At 45.0% G+C, this 22,112-nt stretch overlaps 1 protein-coding gene across 1 annotated transcript in view; it reads right to left on the bottom strand.

Moving 5' to 3' along the window:
• DMD (dystrophin) overlaps positions 1 to 22,112 on the bottom strand; it is a 553,630-nt gene that overhangs the window by 308,429 nt on the left and 223,089 nt on the right. The window contains exons 33-37 of the mRNA XM_038757068.1: positions 18,394 to 18,573; positions 16,336 to 16,464; positions 14,638 to 14,808; positions 7,386 to 7,508; positions 3,845 to 3,982 (exon numbers count right to left, since the gene is read on the bottom strand). Coding sequence (XP_038612996.1) covers positions 3,845 to 3,982; positions 7,386 to 7,508; positions 14,638 to 14,808; positions 16,336 to 16,464; positions 18,394 to 18,573 — 741 coding nt within the window. The remainder of the gene's footprint in view (positions 1 to 3,844; positions 3,983 to 7,385; positions 7,509 to 14,637; positions 14,809 to 16,335; positions 16,465 to 18,393; positions 18,574 to 22,112) is intronic.

Consider the following 22,112-nt stretch of genomic DNA (forward strand, 5'->3'; position numbering starts at 1 on the left):
CTCTCTCAATCCCCCCATGGCCCAAAGGGATCCCCTGTGTAGCCCTCAGACCCCCGACCACGCTCCGGGCTCTCCGAGGTTGGGAGGCCTCCTGTTCTACTCAGTTTATTGGCCGGGTTGTGCAAAGCGACTGCTGGGAAAACCAAAGCTGCCATGGGGACATTCAGAGTAGTTGCTACGTCATACATTGGGTCATACAGTGTGGCCACTGGGACAAAGAGAGTGGCCACCATGTCATACACAGTGACCATCCGGCTATACGGAGCACCCACCGGGCCACAGGGAGTAGCCTCTGGGCCATACAGAGCAGCCTCCAGGCCACAGAGAGCAGCTTCAGCCATTGAGAACAGACTCCTGGCCACACGAAGTGGGCTCCGAGATGTACAAAGTGGCCACTGGGCTGTACAAATTGGCCTCCGTGCCATAAAAAGCAGCTGCTGGGCCACAGAGAGTGACCATCAGGCTCTACAGAGCAGCCACCAGCCCACAGGGAGTAGCCTCTGTGACGTACGGGGCAGCCTCCGGGCCAAAGGGAGCGGCCTCCAGGCCGTAGAAAGCGGGCTCCGAGACATACAGAGTGGTTGCCGGGCCATACGGAGTGGTTGCCGGGCCATATGGAGAGGCCAGCGGGCCACAGAAATGGTCTCTGGGCTATACCTCGTCCCCCTCTCCATCCCCCTCATTTTACCTCCTTCCCTTCCCCACAGCACCTGTATATATGTATATATGTTTGTACATATTTATTACTCTATTTATTTATTTATTTATCTTACTTGTACATATCTATTCTATTTATTTTATTTTGTTAGTATGTTTGGTTTCGTTCTCTGTCTCCCCCTTCTAGACTGTGAGCCCGCTGTTGGGTAGGGACTGTCTCTATGTGTTGCCGACTTGGACTTCCCAAGCGCTTAGTACAGTGCTCTGCACACAGTAAGTGCTCAATAAATACGATTGATTGATTGATTGATTGATATACAGAGCAGCCGCCAGACTACAGAGGGATGTTGCCGGGTTGTACGGACCGGCTAATGGGCCACGAGGAACCATGGACCTTCTCTCCTCAGATCTGCAGCCATTAGAGGAGACCAAGGATCTGGTCAGTGTGCTTGCCCTGTCTGACTGCCCGTCGTTCATCATGTCCTCTCATTCACCCGGGGAACTCAGAACCCGTCCACCTGGCCTCTTTTCACCCATCGGTGCCCGACTCCGGCATTTCGCCCAAGTGGGGCCGCACGGTTACCCCGGGACATGCTCTCTCCGCAAGCTAGCTGCGAGCTTTGAAAACAAAAAAGAAGCCCAGTCCCACAAGAACCATCCTTTATCAATACTCCCGACTCCTGTCGGAAGGTGGCTAGGTAGGAAAATATATAAAATCGATATTCGTTTCTAATCCGACAAAGAGTGGTGCTTGGTTTGAAGAGGAGACTGCAATTCGAATTGCAATTTTCTTTCCAGCTGTTCAATACTGCATTTGCGCTCCACTCATTTAATTGTATTTACTGAGCGCTTACTGTGTGCAGAGCACTGTACTAAGCACTTGGGGAAGTACCATACGGCAATAAACAGTGACATTCCCTGCCCACCATTTGAATTCAGAGGTATTTCACTCCCCCAGACAGACTAGAGGTTCATAATAATAATAATAATGATAATGGTATTTGTTAAGCGCTTACTATGTGCCAAGCACTGTTCTCAGCGCTGGAATAGATACAAGGTCATCAGATTGTCTCACATGGGGCTCACAGTGTTCATCCCCATTTTACAGTTGAGGGAACTGAGGCCCAGAGAAGTTAAGTGACTTGACCAAAGTCACACAGCTGACGCGTGGGTTCATGTCGTGTCATGGCTCAGTGGAAAGAGGAGTCAGAGGTCACGGGTTCAAATCCCGACTCTGCCACTTGTCAGCTGTGTGACTTTGGGCAAGTCACTTTACTTCTCTGTCCCTCAGTTACCTCATCTGTAAAATGGGGATTAAGACTGTGAGCCCCCCGTGGGACAACCTGATCACCTTGTATCCTCCTCAGCATTTAGAACAGTGCTTTGCACATAGTAAGCGCTTAACAAATGCCATCATTATACAGAAGCAGCGTGGCTCAGTGGAAAGAGCCAGGGCTTTGGAGTCAGAGGTCATGGGTTCAAATCCCAGCTCCGCCATTAGTCAGCTGTGTGACTTTGGGCAAGTCACTTAAATTCTCTGAGCCTCAGTTACCTCATCTGTAAAATGGGAATTAAGACTGTGAGCCCCCGTGGGACAACCTGATCATCCTGGAACCTCCCCAGCGCTCAGAAAAGTGCTTTGCACGTAGTAAGTGCTTAATCAATGTCATTATTATTATTATTATTATTATTATTATTATTATTATTATTATTATGTGATTAATACATGTTATGAAGAGCTTAGTTTAGGGCTCTGCAGACAGTAAGCACTCAAAAATATCACTAATTGATTGCTTGAGTGACTATTAGAGAAGCAGCGTAGCTCAGTGGAAAGACCCCAGGCTTTGGAGTCAGAGGTCATGGGTTCAAATCCCTGCTCCACCGACTGTCAGCTGTGTGACTCTGGGCAAGTCACTTAACTTCTCTGGGCCTCAGTTACCTCATCTGGAAAATGGGGATTAAAATTGTGTGAGCCCCCCGTGGGACAACCTGATCACCTTGGAACCTCCCCAGAGCTTAGAACAGTGCTTGGCACACAGTAAGCGCTTAACAAATACCAACATTATTACTATTATTATTATTATTCACCCCTCAGCTCTTATGTCCATATCCGTAATTTGTTCATTTATATTAATCCCCTCCAGACTACAAACTCACTTTTGGCAGGGAACTTATCCACCAACTCCGTTGTGCTCTGGATATAGTAAACGCTCAGTAATTATAATAATAATAATGATGATGGCATTTGTGACTCCTGATTGATTGAACTGAAAGTCCCCAAATAAGCAAGCACGAGCTTCTACATGGCATGTATTCTTCCCCTCTGTCCAGATCCTATAAGGCTCCCTGCAATCCTATATTCCACACAGAGCAGATGAAGGCAGAATGTTACAAAATTAGCTTTTAGGTTCGAACGGACGTGAAATCTATGAAGTAAACAAACGGCATAAAATCGCCTCCACTGCGGAATTCCCCTTCCTGCCCCACTATGATTTTTGAGGAGGAAATAAAATGTTATTTTTGTAAGGAGGGACAGAGAGGGACAGGAGTAGCTCTGGGACACAGCAGATACAGGCTCTTGGAGACCAGTGAACTTTGGGGTAGGAGGTAACCGCAATTCACTGAGTGTCTAACAATGAAATACTTGGAAGACTCAATGGGAGTTAAGAGCTGCAGTCTCTAAAGCCCTCCTGTCTATCTCTTCCTTCTTTCCTCCTTTCCTCTTTTTACTCCTCATCTCTTTGTTAGATTTAAGGCCCTGGGTAAAACCTCTTCCCTGTTTCGGGCTTAGGAAAATGATGCCCCCAAGTGAGGCAATTATGCCGGTAAATATGACCTCGCTTGATAACAAAAACTATGTTTTTAAAACTAAATGATTAATAATGAATGAATGAAGCATCAGTTTGTCAAATATTGTTAACACACTATTCAATTTTCTAGACAGGAAAAAAAAAAAATCCCAGCAGACAAGAATGCACAACCTTGCAAAGAAAGGTCATTCGTCAACCGGACACAGACATCTGAGAACTCAAGTCAATGTCCATATTCAACCGAATCGTATATAACTTGGCCAGCAAAACTCAGAGCAGATTCTATCCGTCTGAAGTGAATATTCCCCAGCAGGGGAGAAAAGCACAAAGCAGACACAAGACGAAACAAGCCGTCTTAGTAATTTTTGCTCTTATACCTTGAGCGCGTTATGCTTGGTCTGTAAGAGCTGCTGTTTTATCTTTATTTCCTCTCGCTTTCTTTCATCCGGGATGCTTTGCTGTAAGGCGTCCCCTCGTTGCAATAACTCTTTCACAGTTCCCTCATTGTCTTCACTCTGACAGGAAATAGGCAAAATCTTCAACAACTGCACAATTCTTACAAGAAACACATATAAGACTTTTTAAAACCAGCTGCATACTTCTGAGGAGTGTTATGAAAAATTATTGCTGCGTTTGTGGCAATTCACGTGTATAAAAATCATAGGCACGTAGGCGAGTTTCTTTGTGCAAGTGGAACAAAAACTCTGTGCGATTCCACAATTAACAGTACACAAATGAAGCAATTAAAATTGCTAGAATCCCAAATAGCTGCTTCACACCGATAATAAAGCCGCATAACGTTCTAGACTGTGATCCCACTGTTGGGTAGGGACCGTCTCTATATGTTGCCAAATTGTACTTCCCAAGCGCTTAGTACAGTGCTCTGCACACAGTAAGCACTCAATAAATACGATTGATGATGATGATGATAAATACCATTGCATGAATAACCTAAACAGCTTATGGCACTGAACTGTTTCTGCCACAGCCTCGTTTCTGCTTACAAAAGACCGGTCTAGATTCCATTCAGGGTCACCTCAACTTTTGTTGTGGAAAGATAGTAAACATCTGAAATGTTTGCAAGAAATCTACGCTTCTCCAGTATCGTCCAAAAAATTTTGTTTTATCTTTTGCTTTCAGATGCAGATTTTGTAGCGTTCGATACACCCTTCGCCGCTGAAGCAGAACCTCTAAAAGTGATTTTGGTTTGAAACCTCGGTTCATTTTTCAATTGTTCCTCGGACCGAAAAACCTCATGGGAGCCCAAGCCCAAGGACTCGGCTCTGGTCAGGACCTGCGTTTTCACAGCCTTCAACTTGGCATTAAAAAGAAGGATGTTCTCGCTCAGAATCACCTAGGGCACCCCGATCAATTTTTAGAAGCTTAAATAGCCCCGTATCAAGGAGATATTAAACCATTGCCGACAGAAATGTCAAATGCAATTTCACCTGAAAATGTCTAGCTAAGCACGAGCTGTAAGCTGGCGGGTTGACATGTTCAGAAATCGGGCGCTCCTCATTTCCTTTCAGATAAACAAAACTATGTCATCTCTTGTTGAGTCGCGGTGATTGTGAGATGCCTCATGTTACAAAAAGGAATTTTTTTAATTAATTGATCTGTAGTATTCTCATAATTATTCATTTAATAGTAGTTCACGGTCGACTGAGAAGCAGCGTGGCCCACTGGACAGAGCACGGGCCTGGGTTCTAATCCCGGCTCCGTCACTTGTCCGTTGTGTGACCTCAGGGAAGTCGCTTCCCTTCTCTGGGCCTCGCTTACCTCATATGTAAAATGGAGATTAAGAGTGTGAGGCCCATGGGGGATGTGGACTGTGTCTAACCTGATTAGTCTGTACTTACTCCTGTGCTTAGTTCAGTGCCTGGCACTTGGCAAACGCTTAATAAATACCATGAAAAATTGCTGGTACTTCACCACGCGAGGGTCAAGTCATTTTTCTTGCTATTTTCCTCTTTCGTGAACCTCATCTCAGTACGTGGCAGAAGAGGGCTAAAACAAATGACCCAAGGAGTGGGAGAAGGGGAAGAAGTTTGGTCTTAATATTGAGACATCTTCAATCGGATAAATCAGAGAAAAAACAGGACCGCAAAAGAGTCCCATCTGGAACGGGTCTGGGAGGACAGAACAGATACTAGACAGCTTCGGGTTTAGGGGGCCAAAAGAGGAAACGGAAAGGATTTAAGATTTAACAGCCCATCGCCACGCCATTAGAATCCTCCCACAGGTAAGGAAAATGGTGACCTGTATATATGTCTATGTGTTTGTACATATTACTCTATTTATTTATTTATTTATTTTACTTGTACATATCTATTCTATTTATTTTATTAGTATGTCTGGTTTTGTTCTCTGTCTCCCCTTTTTAGACTGTGAGCCCACTGTTGGGTAGGGACTGTCTCTATATGTTGCCAACTTGTACTTCCCAAGCGCTTAGTACAGTGCTCTGCACACAGTAAGCGCTCAGTAAATACGATTGATTGATTGACTGATTGACAAATGAACGGTTCAGGCTCCCCTCCATTCACATGTCTTGCCTGTGAGGTAAGACGGTAGAACAGGTGGAAGCCTTGCCCCACTGCCCTCTCTGCCCTCCATCTGGTTGACTAGAAGAAGGTGATGGCTGGCTAGGAGGAGGTGAGTCTTGACCGTTGCCTTCTCCCCCGTCTGCTCCCCTTAGTACAGTGCTCTGCACACGGTAAGCGCTCAATAAATACGACGGAATGAATGTCCCAAGGGGCCAAAGAGCCCGGTCCCTCTAGGCGTTCACAACCCCAAAGAGGAAAGAGCCAAACTGCCAAGGATGTCACGCAACTCACTGGCGGAAAGCCAGTCCCCGACGGCGCACCTGGGATGGACGGACGGTCTCTCCGACCGTCTCCTCCCCTTCTATCCATTCACTGCCTAAGATGGGGGTTCCTCAGTTCCTCTCTAGCTGGTGAAAAGAGAGCCTGGCCACTGGAGCAGGGTTATATTTTTATTTTTTATGGTATTTGTCAAGTGCTTACTCTGTGCCAGGAACCGCACTAAGCGCTGGGGTGGATACGACCCAATCAGGTTGGACACAGTCCAAGACCCATGTGGGGTTCACAGCCTTAATCTCCATTTTACAGATGAGGTAAATGAGGCACAGTGAGGTTCAGAGCATGTGATATCATGCTCACTGAGACAGGGGCTGCCACAGGGAAGCGAGGAGACCCACAGGGGCAAGCGCTGTGGACAGAGAGATGAGGAACCACACCGGACGAAGTGAGAGACGCATAAGAGTTGCCGGGTGAAGTAGAGACAGGTGAGAATAGGCCTCGGAATACTTCATTCCATCGAGCGGTTGGTACATTTTAAAATAAAGATCAGAGACAAAGGCCTGAGGCTGTTGGCGGGCCCATCTGGTCTCATTCCATTATTTTCAGAATTTAGACAGCTGCACCATTTCATTTAATTTTTTTTTTTTACCATGTGGCTTTGCGACGGGACAGCTAAACTATTATTTTTTTAACCGACTATTTATTGCAACATTCCTCTTCTTCTATGTTGGGCCAATACTGGTGGCGAGGACTACCAACTGCATTGGACAGCTGAGTTTTTGATTAAACTTCAAATTGACTCCGTGAGAGGACATGGCTTTTTTCATCTGCTCCATTTTGCTTTCTGAGCCCGACAGTGGGACAGATGAATTTCGAATGACCGGCATCACGAAAGTCATCATTTTTCAACAACTGGAACTTCGCTGGACAGGTCCTGGGTATAAACTCCTGCCACCTCAATCCCCATCCCTTCCCCGACACCCAGAACTGGCCCCATCTGAAAACGCGGGGAGAAACACTGAGGTTTTTAATTTCCGCTTAAGCGTGTGACCGTTTCCACCCACAGAGCTCATTCACGCTTCCAGCACAACCGTTTTACCATGTCTTTATTGAAGTCTTCCTCTTTCAGATTCACCCCCTGCTGGATTTCAGCCTCCAGTGGTTCGAGCAATTTGTGGATGTCAGAGTTAAACTGCTCCAATTCCTTCAAAGGAATGGAAACCTAAAAGAAAAGAAAAACCTAATTTAAACCAGAGACAGAAACCGAATAAAAGTCCGCCCATCCCCTAGTAACATGTGTCCTTTCTTCATCGGACACTTTACAAAGCAGGTGATGTGAAATGGGCGAGAGAGCTTGGAGATGCGAGAGCAGAGCCGTGTCACTCAGCCACTCACTCAAGGCCTGCCAATCACTCACGTGGGACGTGCCACTGATGCAGAATGACATGGCCATTCATTCCTCAATCCATCAGTCGGTGGTATTTATTGAGTGCTCACTGTGTCCAGCGTACCGGTCCAAGGACTCGGGACAGTACGATACAACAGAATCCGTAGACAGGTTCCCTGCCCACAGTGAGCTCATGCTCATTCGTTTTTTCATTCATTCAGTTGTATTTATTGAGCATTTACCGTGTGTGGAGCTCACAATGCCCCCAGTGAGCTCACGCTCATTCATTTTTTCATTCATTCAGTTGTATTTATTGAGCATTTATCGTGTGTGGAGCTCACAATGCCCACAGTGAGCTCACGCTCATTCATTTTTTCATTAATTCAACTGTATTTATTGAGCATTTACCATGTGTGAAGCTCACAATGCCCACAGTGAGCTCACGCTCATTCGTTTTTTCATTCATTCAAGTGTATTTATTGAGCATTTACCATGTGTGGAGCTCATAATGCCAACAGTGAGCTCACACTCATTCGTTTTTTCATTCATTCAGTTGTATTTATTGAGCATTTACCATATGTGGAGCTCACAATGCCCACAGTGAGCTCACGCTCATTCATTTTTTCATTAATTCAATTGTATTTATTAAGCATTTACCATGTGTGGAGCTCACAATGCCCACAGTGAGCTCATGCTCATTCGCTTTTTCATTCATTCAGTTGTATTTATTGAGCATTTACCGTGTGTGGAGCTCACAATGCACACAGTGAGCTCACGCTCATTCATTTTTTCATTCATTCAAGTGTATTTATTGAGCATTTACTGTGTGTGGAGCTCACAATGCCCACAGTGAGCTCACGCTCATTCGTTTTTTCATTCATTCAGTTGTATTTATTGAGCATTTACCATGTGTGGAGCTCACAATGCCCACAGTGAGCTCACACTCATTCGTTTTTTCATTCATTCAACTGTATTTATTGAGCATTTACCGTGTGTGGAGCTCACAATGCCCACAGTGAGCTCACACTCATTCATTTTTTCATTCATTCAAATGTATTTATTGAGCATTTACCGTGTGTGGAGCTCACAATGTCCACAGTGAGCTCATGCTCATTCGTTTTTTCATTCATTCAAGTGTATTTATTGAGCATTTACCATGTGTGGAGCTCACAATGCCCCCAGTGAGCTCACACTCATTCATTTTTTCATTCATTCAATTGTATTTATTGAGTATTTACCATGTGTGGAGCTCACAATGTCCCCAGTGAGCTTGCGCTCATTCGTTTTTTCATTCATTCAACTGTATTTATTGAGCATTTACTGTGTGTGGAGCTCACAGACCGTTCATAGACTACAGTGGGGGAGACGGACATCAATACAAATACATAAAATAAAAATAATAAATGAATAAAATACAATGACAGGATGGGGGGAGAGCAAAGGTCAACGCAGAAGGAAGTGGAAAAGCGGGGCTTAATCTGGGAAGGCCTCTTGGAGGAAATGTTCCTTCAATAAGGCTTTGAAGCAGGGAGATTGGTTGTCTGTCTGAATAGAGAGGGAGGGAATTCTAGGCCAGAGGCAGGACATGGGCTAGAGGTCGGCGGCAAGATGGGTGAGATCGAGGCACGGTGAGAAGCACTTCACAGGAGCGAAGCGTGAGGGCTGGGTTGTAGGAGAAAAATGAGGCGAGATAGGAGGGGGAAAGGTCGTGGATTGCTTTAAATCCAACAGAGAGCAGTTTTCGTTCTGCACGGAAGTGGAAGGGCGACCACTGGAGCTTTTTGAGGAGCAGGGTGAGGTGTCCAGAACGTTTCTGTAGAAAAATGATCCGGGCGGCAGAGTGAAGTATGGACTGGAGTGGGGAGAGACAGGAGGCTGGAAGGACAGCTAGGAGGTTGACGGCAGTAATCCAGGTGGGAGAGCACGAGTGATCGTATTCACGTGGTAGCGGTTTGGAGGGGAGAGAAAAGGGCGGATTTTAGTGATGCCGTGAAGGTGCTATCGACAGGATTTGGTGGCGGAGGAGGCAGACACTGATATAAATAAGTAATTTCCAGATACAGACATAAGTGCCGCGGGGCTGACGTGGATCCCATTTTGAGTAGAGCTTAATCAATCAATCATATTTATCGAGTGCGTATTCTGTATACTGAAAGAAGCCTTTTTCCCTGAGTAATTTCCAAACTTTACCTCAAACGGGGCAATTTCTTTCAAGTTATTCTGAGCTCACTGACCCACGGAGATTCAAAGGAATTTGTGGAGAAATCAGGCACAAACGAGTAAGCTTCAAAGAACTGAACAGAGTCAGAGAAAATAAATCCCTTGAGAAAACCCTGATCTTGGGCTATTTAATTAATCACAAGCACCTGAAATGTGTGACGTGGGATGCGATGTCTTGCCCGTTGAGATTATGGTTTTTTGGAAAAACAAAAAAGTCACACACACACACCCCACAATGAACTGACAAATAACTCTCCAGGTCAAACGGTGGAAAATAACAAAATTACGTGACAGAAACAGTCGATCTCCTGGATATCTACATGAGACTGTGAGCCCACTGTTGGGTAGGGACTGTCTCTATATGTTGCCAACTTGTACTTCCCAAGCGCTTAGTACAGTGCTCTGCACACAGTAAGCACTCAATAAATACGATTGATTGATTGATTGATGAGAAGCAGCATGGCACAGTGGAAAGAGCACAGGCTCAGGAGTCAGAAGGTCACTGGTTCTAATCCTGTCTCTGCCACTTGCCCACTCTGTGACCTGGGCAAGTCACTTCACTTCTCCGTGCCTCAGTTACCTCAGCTCTAAAACGGGGATTGAGACTGCGAGCCCCACATGGGACAGGGGTTGTGCCCGACTCGATTTGCCTGTATCCACCCCAACACTCAACACGGAGCCTGGCACATAGTAGGCGCTTAACAAATTCCGTCATTATTATAATTATAATGCGAGGGGGTGTCATTTGGCACTATTTCACACACTCCATTTTCGGTTCTTGCCAAAGATCTGGCTTCCGACCCCATCCTGCCTCCTGAACTCTGACTCAAGTTTCCTCAGAGAAGATCCAGCCTTAACTCAGACTGATCCAAGAAGATGCTCAAAGACAGAAAAAACAGCAACAGCATGAACAGACTGGCTGAAATTCTAAGGGTTGGCCAGTTGGCCTACATTAAATCTGCCTTTTTTCAATCGGAGTGATTAAGAGAGTGACACTTGATCATCTTATCAGTGACGTGTTGCTCTGTCAATGGGTAATCTACTTTCCTCCTCTGCATCCCCTCTGAGGGTACCAAACCCCCCGTCTCTAGCTGTGGCGTGAGGGCTAGTGTAATAAGAAGTCATTCATTCAATCGTATTTATTGAGCGCTTAGCACTTGGGAGAGTACAGTACAACAACAATAACAATTCCTTTGTCTTCCCTTGGAGAAAAACATGGAAATCCAAGCCAACACAGGTGTATTCTCCTCTCCCAAGAGCATAGTACAGTGCTCTACAGCACTCGATCAATACCATTGATGATACGGTAGGAGAGGGAGATGGAGTGGGATGTGAACCCCTACTTTCCCCACCTCTAGAGCGGTGTCCCCCGACCACTGCTTGAAGGGAAAAAAATATCTCAAAGAAAAAAAAAGCGATCAAATTACTATTAATGGTCATATCCGTGTATAATGATGGTGCTTTACAGAAACGTTGATTTGATAAGGAGTCAGTAACCTATCAATGTCAGAATGCTGAATTACTTTCCAACATAACAGTTCCCTTTAAAATCTCGGTCTTTAGGTATGCTCTAAAATGACTTGAAAATGGCCTCTAAAAATAATAAAATGATAGTGCTGAATCCACTTTTTGCTGACTAGCCTTACTACCTCAAAGGCATCGCAATTTCTGCTTTGATGGGCTCTACAGCCCATAAACAGAACCGACTGTATTATACTAGTTCAATGCAGACTTTAAAAAGCCATCGGATCAAAATAACGACGAGGCTCTGGCTTAGCTTGAAAAATGTAAAGCAATCTAAGGTACAGGATGATCTCCATTTGTTTACCCATGTGCTAAAACTGGGCCGAGTGCTTGGTTATATTTAATTTTATTTCATTTATATTTATATATTTAATTTATAACACGGGATAGACAATGGCAGAAATGCTGGCCAAAGCTGTAAGATGAATATATATTAAGAACTGCGGGATTTGTTAAGTGCTGATTATGTACCAAACACCGTAGTGAGAGTTGGGAAATATACAGGATAATCAGGACAGACACAGTCCATGTCCCACACGGGGCTTGTGGTCTAAGTAGGACATAGGGAAGGTATTAAACTCCACTTATAGACTGGAAAACTTCCATTTCAAAAACAGAAATACGAGGCCAACTGATACCAAATGATGTGCGTTGATAGATAATGACACGGTGAATATATTCTCTAGGTGGAATGCCTTGTAATATCAAAAATTACCTACAAATTCTAAGACTGAACAGAACTCTATTTTCAGGGCATGACTACGATGTAATTGAAAAGTCTACTGACGACCAGGGACTGGCATGGTATGTTACAGACACACACAACACACTCACAAATACACGCACAAGAGCCACTGATCTATCAGCAGTGTAACGAAAGCTCAGAGAGTGCCCAACTATGCCAAAAGTGTTAAAATGAACCCATTTAATGCAATTCAAAACAGCAAAGCTTTGCTGGTGGCTAAAACACAATCAATCAATCAATCAGTCGTATTTACTGAGCGCTTACTGTGTGCAGAGCACTGTACTAAGCGCTTGGGAAGTACAAGTTGGCAACATATAGAGACACTCCCTACCCAACAGTGGGGTCACAGTCTAAAATTCTCTCAGAACCCATCTGTGCTTTTTGTTTTTTGAATGGTATCTGGTAAGCACTTACTATATGCCAGGCAGTGTACTAAATTAAGCTCATTCATTTATTCATTCATTCAATCGTATTTACTGAGAGCTTCCTGTGTGCAGAGCACTGTACTAAGCGCTTGGGAAGTCCAAGTTGGCAACATCTAGAGACGGCCCCTACCCAACGGTGGGCTCACAGTCTAGAAGGGGGAGGCAGAGAACAAAACAAAATATATTAACAAAATAAAATAAAAAGAATAAATATGTACAAATAAAATAGAGTAATAAATAGAATAATAAATGAATAGAGTAATAAATAGAGTAATAATAGAGTTATAAATAAATACAGTAAAAACAGAGAAAAGGGGAGGGAGGGAGCTAATTACATTGGACAAAGTCCACGTCCCACCTAGGACTCGTTGCCTTAATCCCCATTTTACAGATGAGGTGACTGAGGCACAGAGAACTTAAGAAGCAGTGTGGCTCAGTGGAAAGAGCCCGGGCTTTGGAGTCCGAGGTCATGGGTTCAAATCCCGGCTCCGCCACTTGTCAACTGTGTGACTTTGGGCAAGTCACTTCACTTCTCTGTGCCTCAGTGACCTCATCTGTAAAATGGGGATGAAGAACGGGAGCTCCCCGTGGGACAACCTGATCAGCTTGTGACCTCCCCAGCGCTTAGAACGGTGCTTTGCACATAGTAAGTGCTGAATAAATGCCATCATTGTTAAGAGACCTGCCCAAATTCACAGAGAAAAGAAGTGGTGAAGCAGGGATGAGAAACCAAGTCCTTTTTCCTCCCAGGAATGTTCCCTTTCCACTGGGCCGTGCTGCTTCTTTTCGGAAACATTTCAAACCCGCGAGAACACTTCCCCCTCGCTACACAAACACACATTCTGCCGGAACCACCCTCCTACCCCTCACCCACAATATCCTACTAGAAGTCCCTCATCCTTTCCTCTCCCTACATCCTGCAGAACTCCGAAACTGCTGGAAATCAATCAATCGTATTTACTGAGCGCTTACTGTGTGCAGATCACGGTACTAAGCGCTTGGGAAGTACAAGTTGGCAACATATAGAGACGGTCCCTACCCAACGGTGGGCTAGGAAAGTCTCCTCCCCGATCTGGCCCGATTAAGCAATGAATCAGTCAACCAAACGACGGTGTTTACTGAGCACTGACCGTAAGCTAAACACTTGCGAAAGGACAACAGTCAACCGAGCGACGATGTTTATTGGCCGCTGACCGTAAGCTAAACACTTGTGAAAGGACAACAATCAATCAATCAATCGTATTTATTGAGCGCTTACTGTGTGCAGAGCACTGTACTAAACGCTTGGGACACAAATGTGAATTACATTTTGGCAAAATAGTAGCACGCAGGGGAGGTCCCGGAAACCCCGTCAAATCCGCCCTCACCCGCATCCGACAGCAACGGTCCCTGGGAGCCGGGTATAATCCGGTTATCGTGCATCTACCCCAGCGATCAGAACAGTGCCTGGCACATAATCAGCACTTTACAAATAACACGCTTATTATTATTACCAGGGGAGACGGACATTATAGATAGACTTTACCTATTTATTTATCTTATTTGTACATATCTATTCTATTCATTTTATTTTGTTAATATGTTTCGTTCTCTGTCTCCCCCTTCTACACTGTGAGCCCGCTGTTGGGTAGGGACCATCTCTATCAATCAATCAATCAATTGTATTTATCGAGCGCTTACTGTGTGCAGAGCACTGTACTAATGTTTTGTTTTGTTGCCTCTCTCCCCCTTCTAGACTGTTTGTACATATTTATTACTCTATTTTACTTGTACAGATTTATTCTATTCATTTTATTTTGTTAATATGCTTTGTCTTGTTCTCTGTCTCCCCCTCCTAGACTGTGAGCCCGCTGTCGGGTAGGGGCCGTCTCTGTGTGTGGCCAACTTGGGCTTCCCAAGCGCTTAGTACAGTGCTCTGCACACAGTAAGCGCTCAATAAGTACGATTGAATGAACGAATGTCCAGCAGCCTTTCCACCACATCGGGCCCAAATGGGTCCCTGTCGTCCGGCGGGTAAGGCCAGCCCCGCCGCGGGGCCGAGGCTTCTTACCTTTCCGGGCTGAACGCGCCGAGCCAGAGCCGCAAACCTCCGGTCGAGTTCGGCCAGCCGGGGCTCGACCACCCTGCGGCAGTGATCCCCTCGGTAGGCCGTCAGGCTCGCCGCCTGCTCCCGCGCCGAGTCCACTTTCGGGCGCGTGTCATTCAGCTCCGTCTTTAGGCGCTAAAGACCGGGCCGGGGGGAACAAGAGACGGGGCTTGGGGTTAGTAGCGAACATTAAGGGAGGCAGAGACAGAGCCCGGAAGGGGAGACGCAACAGGAAAGAAGAAAACGCTTCTACTAAATCAATCAATATCAATCGTATTTATTGAGCGCTTACTGTGTGCAGAGCACTGTACTAAGCGCTTGGGAAGTCCAAGTTGGCCGCATCTAGAGACGGTCCCTACCCAACAGTGGGCTCACAGTCTAGAAGGGGGAGACACAAAACAAAACATATTAACAAAATAAAATAAATAGAATAAATATGTACAAGTAAAATAGAGTAATAGACTAATTGAGTAATAGAGTAATAGTAATTAATAGTAAGAGATGGGGTTGGGGTTAGTAGCGGACGTTGAGGGAGGCAGAGACAGAGCCCGGAAGGGGAGACGCAACAGGAAAGAGGAAAACGCTTCTGCTAAATCAATCAATCAATCGTATTTATTGAGCGCTTACTGTGTGCAGAGCACTGGACTAAGCACTTGGGAAGTCCAAGTTGGCCACATCTAGAGACGGTCCCTACCCAACAGTGGGCTCACAGTCTAGAAGGGGGAGACAGGATATATACTGTATATATGTATAAATGTTTGTACGTATTTATTACTCTATTCATTTTACTTGTACATAGTTATTCCATTTATTTTATTTTGTTAATGTTTTGTTTTGTTTTGTTGTCCGTCTCCCCCTTCCAGACTGTGAGCCCGCTGTTGGGTAGGGACCGTCTCTCTATGTTGCCAACGTGGACTTCCCAAGTGCTTAGTACAGTGCTCCGCACACAGTAAGTGCTCAATAAATTCGATTGAATGAATGAATGAATGACCAATGCCAGCTGACCTCTGATCCTGCCTCCTGACCCCTGACTGTATATATATATATATATATATATGTATATATGTATATATATGTTTGTATGTATTTATTATTCTATTTTATTTGTACATAGTTATTCCATTTATTTTATTTTGTTAATATTATTATTTATTATGTATTTATTATTTATTATTTTATTATTATTAGTTTGTTAATGCGACCACTTGCCCACATCCGACTCTCCTGACCCAACTGCTGACTCTCTCTCTCTCTCTCTCTCTCTCTCTCTGTTTGTACGAATTTATTACTCTATTATATATATATATATATATATATATATATATATACTGTATATATGTATAAATGTTTGTACGTATTTATTACTCTATTCATTTTACTTGTACATAGTTATTCCATTTATTTTATTTTGTTAATGTTTTGTTTTGTTGTTCGTCTCCCCCTTCCAGACTGTGAGCCCGCTGTTGGGTAGGGACCGTCTCTCTTTGTTGCCAACTTGGACTTCCCAAGCGCTTAGTACAGTGCTCTGCACACAGTAAGCGCTCAATAAATACAGCTGAATGATGAATGAATGACTGTGAACGTGATTTGCTCACATCCATCCCGGCGCTCAGTACAGTGCCCAGCACATGATAAGTGTCGAACAAAAACCGTAATTATTACCTTAAGGACTTCGTCCCTTTGCTGCGGTTTCTTTTTCTCCGACTCGTCGAGGAGGGTCTCCGCACGGTTCACCCACGCTGTGATGTGCGCCACGTTCTTCTCGAATGCCTCCGTGTGTCTCTGGTATTCCTAGAGCGGGAACCGGAAAGAACAATCCCTTGAAGCCGTGTGACATTTCCCAACGTAAGGAATTCTCACCTGAAAGAGGACGGGAGAGCTCACACAACTGCAACTACTTTAATCATCAGTCGCCAAATATTTACAGGCAGAATCGGAAAAATGTAGGAATTCTGAGAGGGCGAGATAGAGGGAGGCTAGGATCCTTTCCCTTTGCCTGTGCTCTCATCAGCGTGGGCATTCGGTTGCATTTATCGAGCGCTTACTGTGTGCGGAGCACTGTACTAAGCGCTTGGGAAGTCCAAGTTGGCAACATATAATAATAATAATAATAATAATAATAATAATAATAATAATAATGGCATTTGTTAAGCGCTTACTATGTGCAAAGCACTGTTCTAAGCGCTTGGGGGGATACAAAGTGATCAGGTTGTCCCACGTGGGGCTCACAGTCTTAATCCCCATTTTACAGATGAGGTAACTGAGGCTCAGAGAAGTGAAGTGACTTGCCCAAGGTCATATAGAGACGGTCCCTACCCGACAGCGGGCTCACGGTCTAGAAGGCATCTGATCAAGGCCAGGCCCCCACCTGCTTGGGAGGTCCTACTACTAATAATACTAACAATAGTCTTTGTTAAACGCTTACTATGTGCCAGCCACTGTTCTAAGTGCTGGGGTGGACAGAAGCTAACCAGGTTGCACCACGTGGGACTCACAGTCTTTTAGACTCCATTTTCTAGAGGAGGGAACTCAGTCACAGAAAAGTGACTTGCCCAAAGGCACCCTGCTGACAAGCGGCGCAGCCGGGATTGATAATGATGGTATTTGTTCAGCGCTTACTATGTGCTGAGCGCCGGGGCAGAAACAAGGTCAACAGTTTGTCCCACGTGGGGCTCATTGTCTTAATCCCCATTTTACAGGTAAGGGAATGCTATTAAGAAAAGTAGTGTATATATGTTTGTACGTATTTATTACTCTATCTATTTTACTTGTACATATCTGTATATATATATATATATATATATATATATATATATACACAGATACATATATATATATACATATATACATACCTGTATATACCTGTATACCTATATATATATATATATATATATATACACCTGTATACCTATATATATATATATATATATATATATACCTGTGTATATATATATACACACACACACACACACATATGTGTGTATATATATATACATACCTGTATATATGTTTGTACATATTTGTTACTCTATTTATTTATTTATTTATTTTACTTGTATATATCTATTCTATTTATTTTACTTTGTTAGTATGTTTGGTTTTGTTCTCTGTCTCCCCCTTTTAGACTGTGAGCCCACTGTTGGGTAGGGACTGTCTCTGTATGTTGCCAATTTGTACTTCCCAAGCACTTAGTACAGTGCTCTGCACATAGTAAGCGCTCAATAAATACGATTGATGATGATGATGATGATATATACATACCTGTATATATGTACATATGTTTGTACATATTTGTTACTCTATTTATTTATTTATTTTACTTGTACGTATCTATTCTATTTATTTTATTTTGTTAGTATGTTTGGTTTTGTTCTCTGTCTCCCCCTTTTCGACTGTGAGCCCACTGTTGGGTAGGGACTGTCTCTATATGTTGCCAACTTGTCCTTCCCAAGCGCTTAGTACGGTGCTCTGCACACAGTAAGCGCTCAATAAATACGATTGATGATTGATGATGATCTATTTATTTTATTTTGTTAATAGGTTTGGTTTTGTTCTCCGTCTCCCGCTTCTAGACTGTGAGCCCACTGTTGGGTAGGGACCGTCTCTCGATGTTGCCAACTTGGACTTCCCAAGCGCTTAGTCCGGTGCTCTGCACACAGTAAGCGCTCAATAAATACGATTGATTGATTGATTGGTTGATTGATAAAGAACGTTCCTTACCAACAGGAGATTCAACCACTCTTCCAACCGCGACGTTACAGCTCTCCAGTTGCTATTCAGTAGGCTGAGTTTATCATCGACCAGGCCTTCCTTCTTACCCAGGACCGCCTTCAGGGATTCTCCGAGATCGGCAACGGTCTTCCTCTGACTCTGCCGCTTCTCCATCTCCTTCTGGGTCGCCTGGGAAGAGATGCGGGACGCCTCAACCCGAGAAAGGCGCGTGAACCAAGCGAAATAACCGACTGCTGACCTCCACATCTCAGAGACTCATTTCTGGGCATCATCTAATGCTGTATTGTTCACTAAACCTCAGTTTACTTCCACCGTGAAGTATAGAGACGGTCCCTACCCAACAGAAGGCTCACAGTCTAGATGGGGGAGAATATTCATTCAGTCGTATTTATTGAGTGCTTACTTCCACAGTGTAGATGCGAGGAAATGCCTCGCATTTCCAAGGTCAAGACCTTTCCACGATAAAAGGGGAACGGGACATACAGGAATACGCTCCGCCGACTTGTCGAAATCTCTGAAAACCATGGCTGACAGAGGCAGCGTGGGTTGGGGGAGAACCGGCTTCTAGTCTCAGCTCTGCCTGCCCTGAGCGAGTGACTTGACGTTTCCGGGGCTCAGTCTCCCCATCCGTAAAATGGGGAAAACTACACCTGCTCTCTCGCCTTCTTAGACCGTAAGCCCCGTGTGGGACGGGCACAGTATCAGGCACCCAGTAAGCCCTCAGTTGACACCATCGTTATTATTGCCACCCAAATCTCCAGGCTTCCAGATGGGTTCTTTAACTACGGGATGCTCTCACTCCCCGGAGAATCACTGAGAAGCAGCGTGGCTCAGCGGAAAGAGCCCGGGCTTTGGAGTCAGAGGTCATGGGTTCAAATCCCGGCTCCGCCACTTGTCAGCTGGGTGACTTCGGGCAAGTCACTTCACTTCTCTGGGCCTCAGTTACCTCATCTGTAAAGAGGGGATTAAGAATGTAAGCCCCCGCCGTGGGACAACCTGATCACCTTGTAACCTCTCCAGCACTTAGAACAGTGCTTTGCACATAGTAAGCGCTTAATAAATGCCATCATCATTATTATTATACATCTAATTGTGCCGGCCCGCATAGATTGCTTCACTAGCAGAAAGCTAACGAATTCAACGTCATCCTCCATCTTGGGTCTTTGTTAAATGACAATCACTGGTTGCTAGATGACCCAGAGGTTTCCAAGTTAAGGTGGATAATAATGATAACAATGATGGCATTTGTTAAGCGCTTACTAAGTGTGAAGCACCATTCTAAGCACTGGAGGGGATACAAGGTGATCAGGTTGGCCCACGGGGGGCTCACAGTCTTAATCCCCATTTTCCAGATGAGGGAACTGAGGCCCAGAGAAGTGAAGTGACTTGCCCAAGGTCACACAGCAGATATGTGGCGGAGCTGGGATTCGAACCCATGAGCTTTGACTCCAAAGCCCGGGCTCTTTCCACTGAGCCACACTGCTACTATCGATCGATAGATATCCGGGCCCAGATATTTCTCTCTCTCTCTCCCTCTCCCTTTCTTCCTCTCCCCTTATTCTTCTCTCTCTTTCTCTCCTCTCTCTCTTTCTCTCTAATAATCATAATAATAATGATGGCATTTGTTAAGCTCTTACTATGTGCATACACTGTTCTAAGCACCGGGGCAGATACAAGGTGATCAGGTTGTCCCACGTGGGGCTCCATTCATTCATTCATTCATTCAATCGTATTTATTGAACACTTACTGTGTGCAAAGCACTGTACTAAGTGCTTTCCATGATGCCACGCTGCTCTCTCTCCCCCCCCCCATCTCTCCGTATCTCTCCCTCGGGTGCTTCGCTCAGGGCCCACCCCCTGACCTCTCTGCTCTGGCTATTTCCATTTCCCGGGACTTCTTTAGCTCCCTTTTCTTTGACAGAACCACCTCCTTTTCGGCTTTTCCTGCAGTAATTATTTTGGAGTATCGGTTCTCAGAGTTTTGCGGGGTTTTTTTTATTTCTGAGAGAGTGAGCCGCACATTGTTCTCAAGGCTTTCTTCGTGGGCACTCATCCAGGCTCGAGAGTATCCGACACACTTACTTCTTCAAAAGGAAGAAAATTGAAAGCATTTTCTCATGAGTTCCTCAGAGTGTCACTTCCAAGTTATTTGACTGGTGTTGCGGAGCTTACAAATGAGCTTCCCCGGTATCACGTTCCTCTTAGCCGCAGCTAAAGGAATTTTAGTGGCACTAATAAATAAATAATAAATAATTGCGGTGTCGGTTAAGCGCTTACTATGGGCCGAGCACTGAACTGTACTGTATATATAAACTAATCAGGGACCACGTGGGACTCAAAGTTTAAGTGGGAGGGAGAACGGGTTATTAGTCTTCTAGACTGTGAGCCCACTGTTGGGTAGGGACCGTCTCTATATGTTGCCAACTTGGACTTCCCAAGCGCCTAGTACAGTGCTCTGCACACGGTAAGCGCTCAATAAATACGACAATGAATGAATGAATGAATGAAATCTCCATTTTGCGGATGAGGGAACTGAGGCACAGAGAGACACCCGAGGTTACACAGTAGAGAAGCGGCAGAGCCAGGATTGGAAGCGAGGATTTATGATTTCCAGGCCCATGCTCTTTCCACTAGGCCCCGTTCCTTCCAGGATGGGACACGAACTCACAATCCCTGGATTAGGGTTACGGACACTCGGGTTTTGCCCTCCCATGAGGTTTCTCCTCCCGCATGGACACCTCTCCACCTCCCACCTCTAAAGTGCTCTGGTTGAACAGTAAAGACAGCGAACAAGCCCACGTCACCAAGCCCCGGTTGTCCGTTTGACAACAAATATGGAGGGGCACCCATTCAGTCCGGGCTCTCCTTCCGGGAAAACCGCCTCTCTTGACCCTACATCCGACGTCGGAGGGACGTTTCCTAATTTCGCCCTCCCACCGCAGCTGGCCGGGAAACACGGGGCCTGAGGAAAGGGTGAGACCCAAGCCCGCTAGCCTGTTGGAGACCAGGTGTCTCGGTGCTGAGCCGAGTGGGAAAGAGAACCCATTGAAAATAAAATACTAAATAATAATAATAATGGATTTATTAAGCGCTTACTATGTGCAGAGCACCGTTCTAAGCGCTGGGGGGTTACAAAGTGATCCGGTTGTCCCACGGGGGGCTCACAGTCTTAAGCCCCATTTTCCAGATGAGGGAACTGAGGCCCAGAGAAGTGAAGTGACTTGCCCAAAGTCACACAGCTGACAATTGACAATTAGAGAAGCAGCGTGGCTTAGTGGAAAGAGCCCGGGCTTTGGAGTCAGAGGTCGTGGGTTCAAATCCGGGCTCCGCCACTTGTCAGCTGTGTGACTTTGGGCAAGTCACTTAACTTCTCTGGGCCTCAGTTCCCTCATCTGGAAAATGGGGATTAAGTCTGTGAGCCTCACATGGGACAACTTGATTACTTTGTATCTACCCCAGAGCTTAGAACAGTGCTTTGCACATAGTAAGCGCTTAATAAATGCCATCATTATTATTATTATTAATTGACGGAGCCAGGATTTGAACCCACGACCTCTGGCTCCAAAGCCCACGCTCTTTCCACTTAGCCACGCTGCTTCTCCTTGTACTACCGTACACAGGAACACTCAATTCAAAATCTTTCATTAGCGGTACATATGTACATTACTTTTGGATGGTGTCACTCCATTCTTTTAAAATACTGTTTG

This window comes from Tachyglossus aculeatus, chromosome 15, assembly GCF_015852505.1.
Source record: "Tachyglossus aculeatus isolate mTacAcu1 chromosome 15, mTacAcu1.pri, whole genome shotgun sequence".
Lineage (NCBI taxonomy): Eukaryota > Metazoa > Chordata > Mammalia > Monotremata > Tachyglossidae > Tachyglossus > Tachyglossus aculeatus.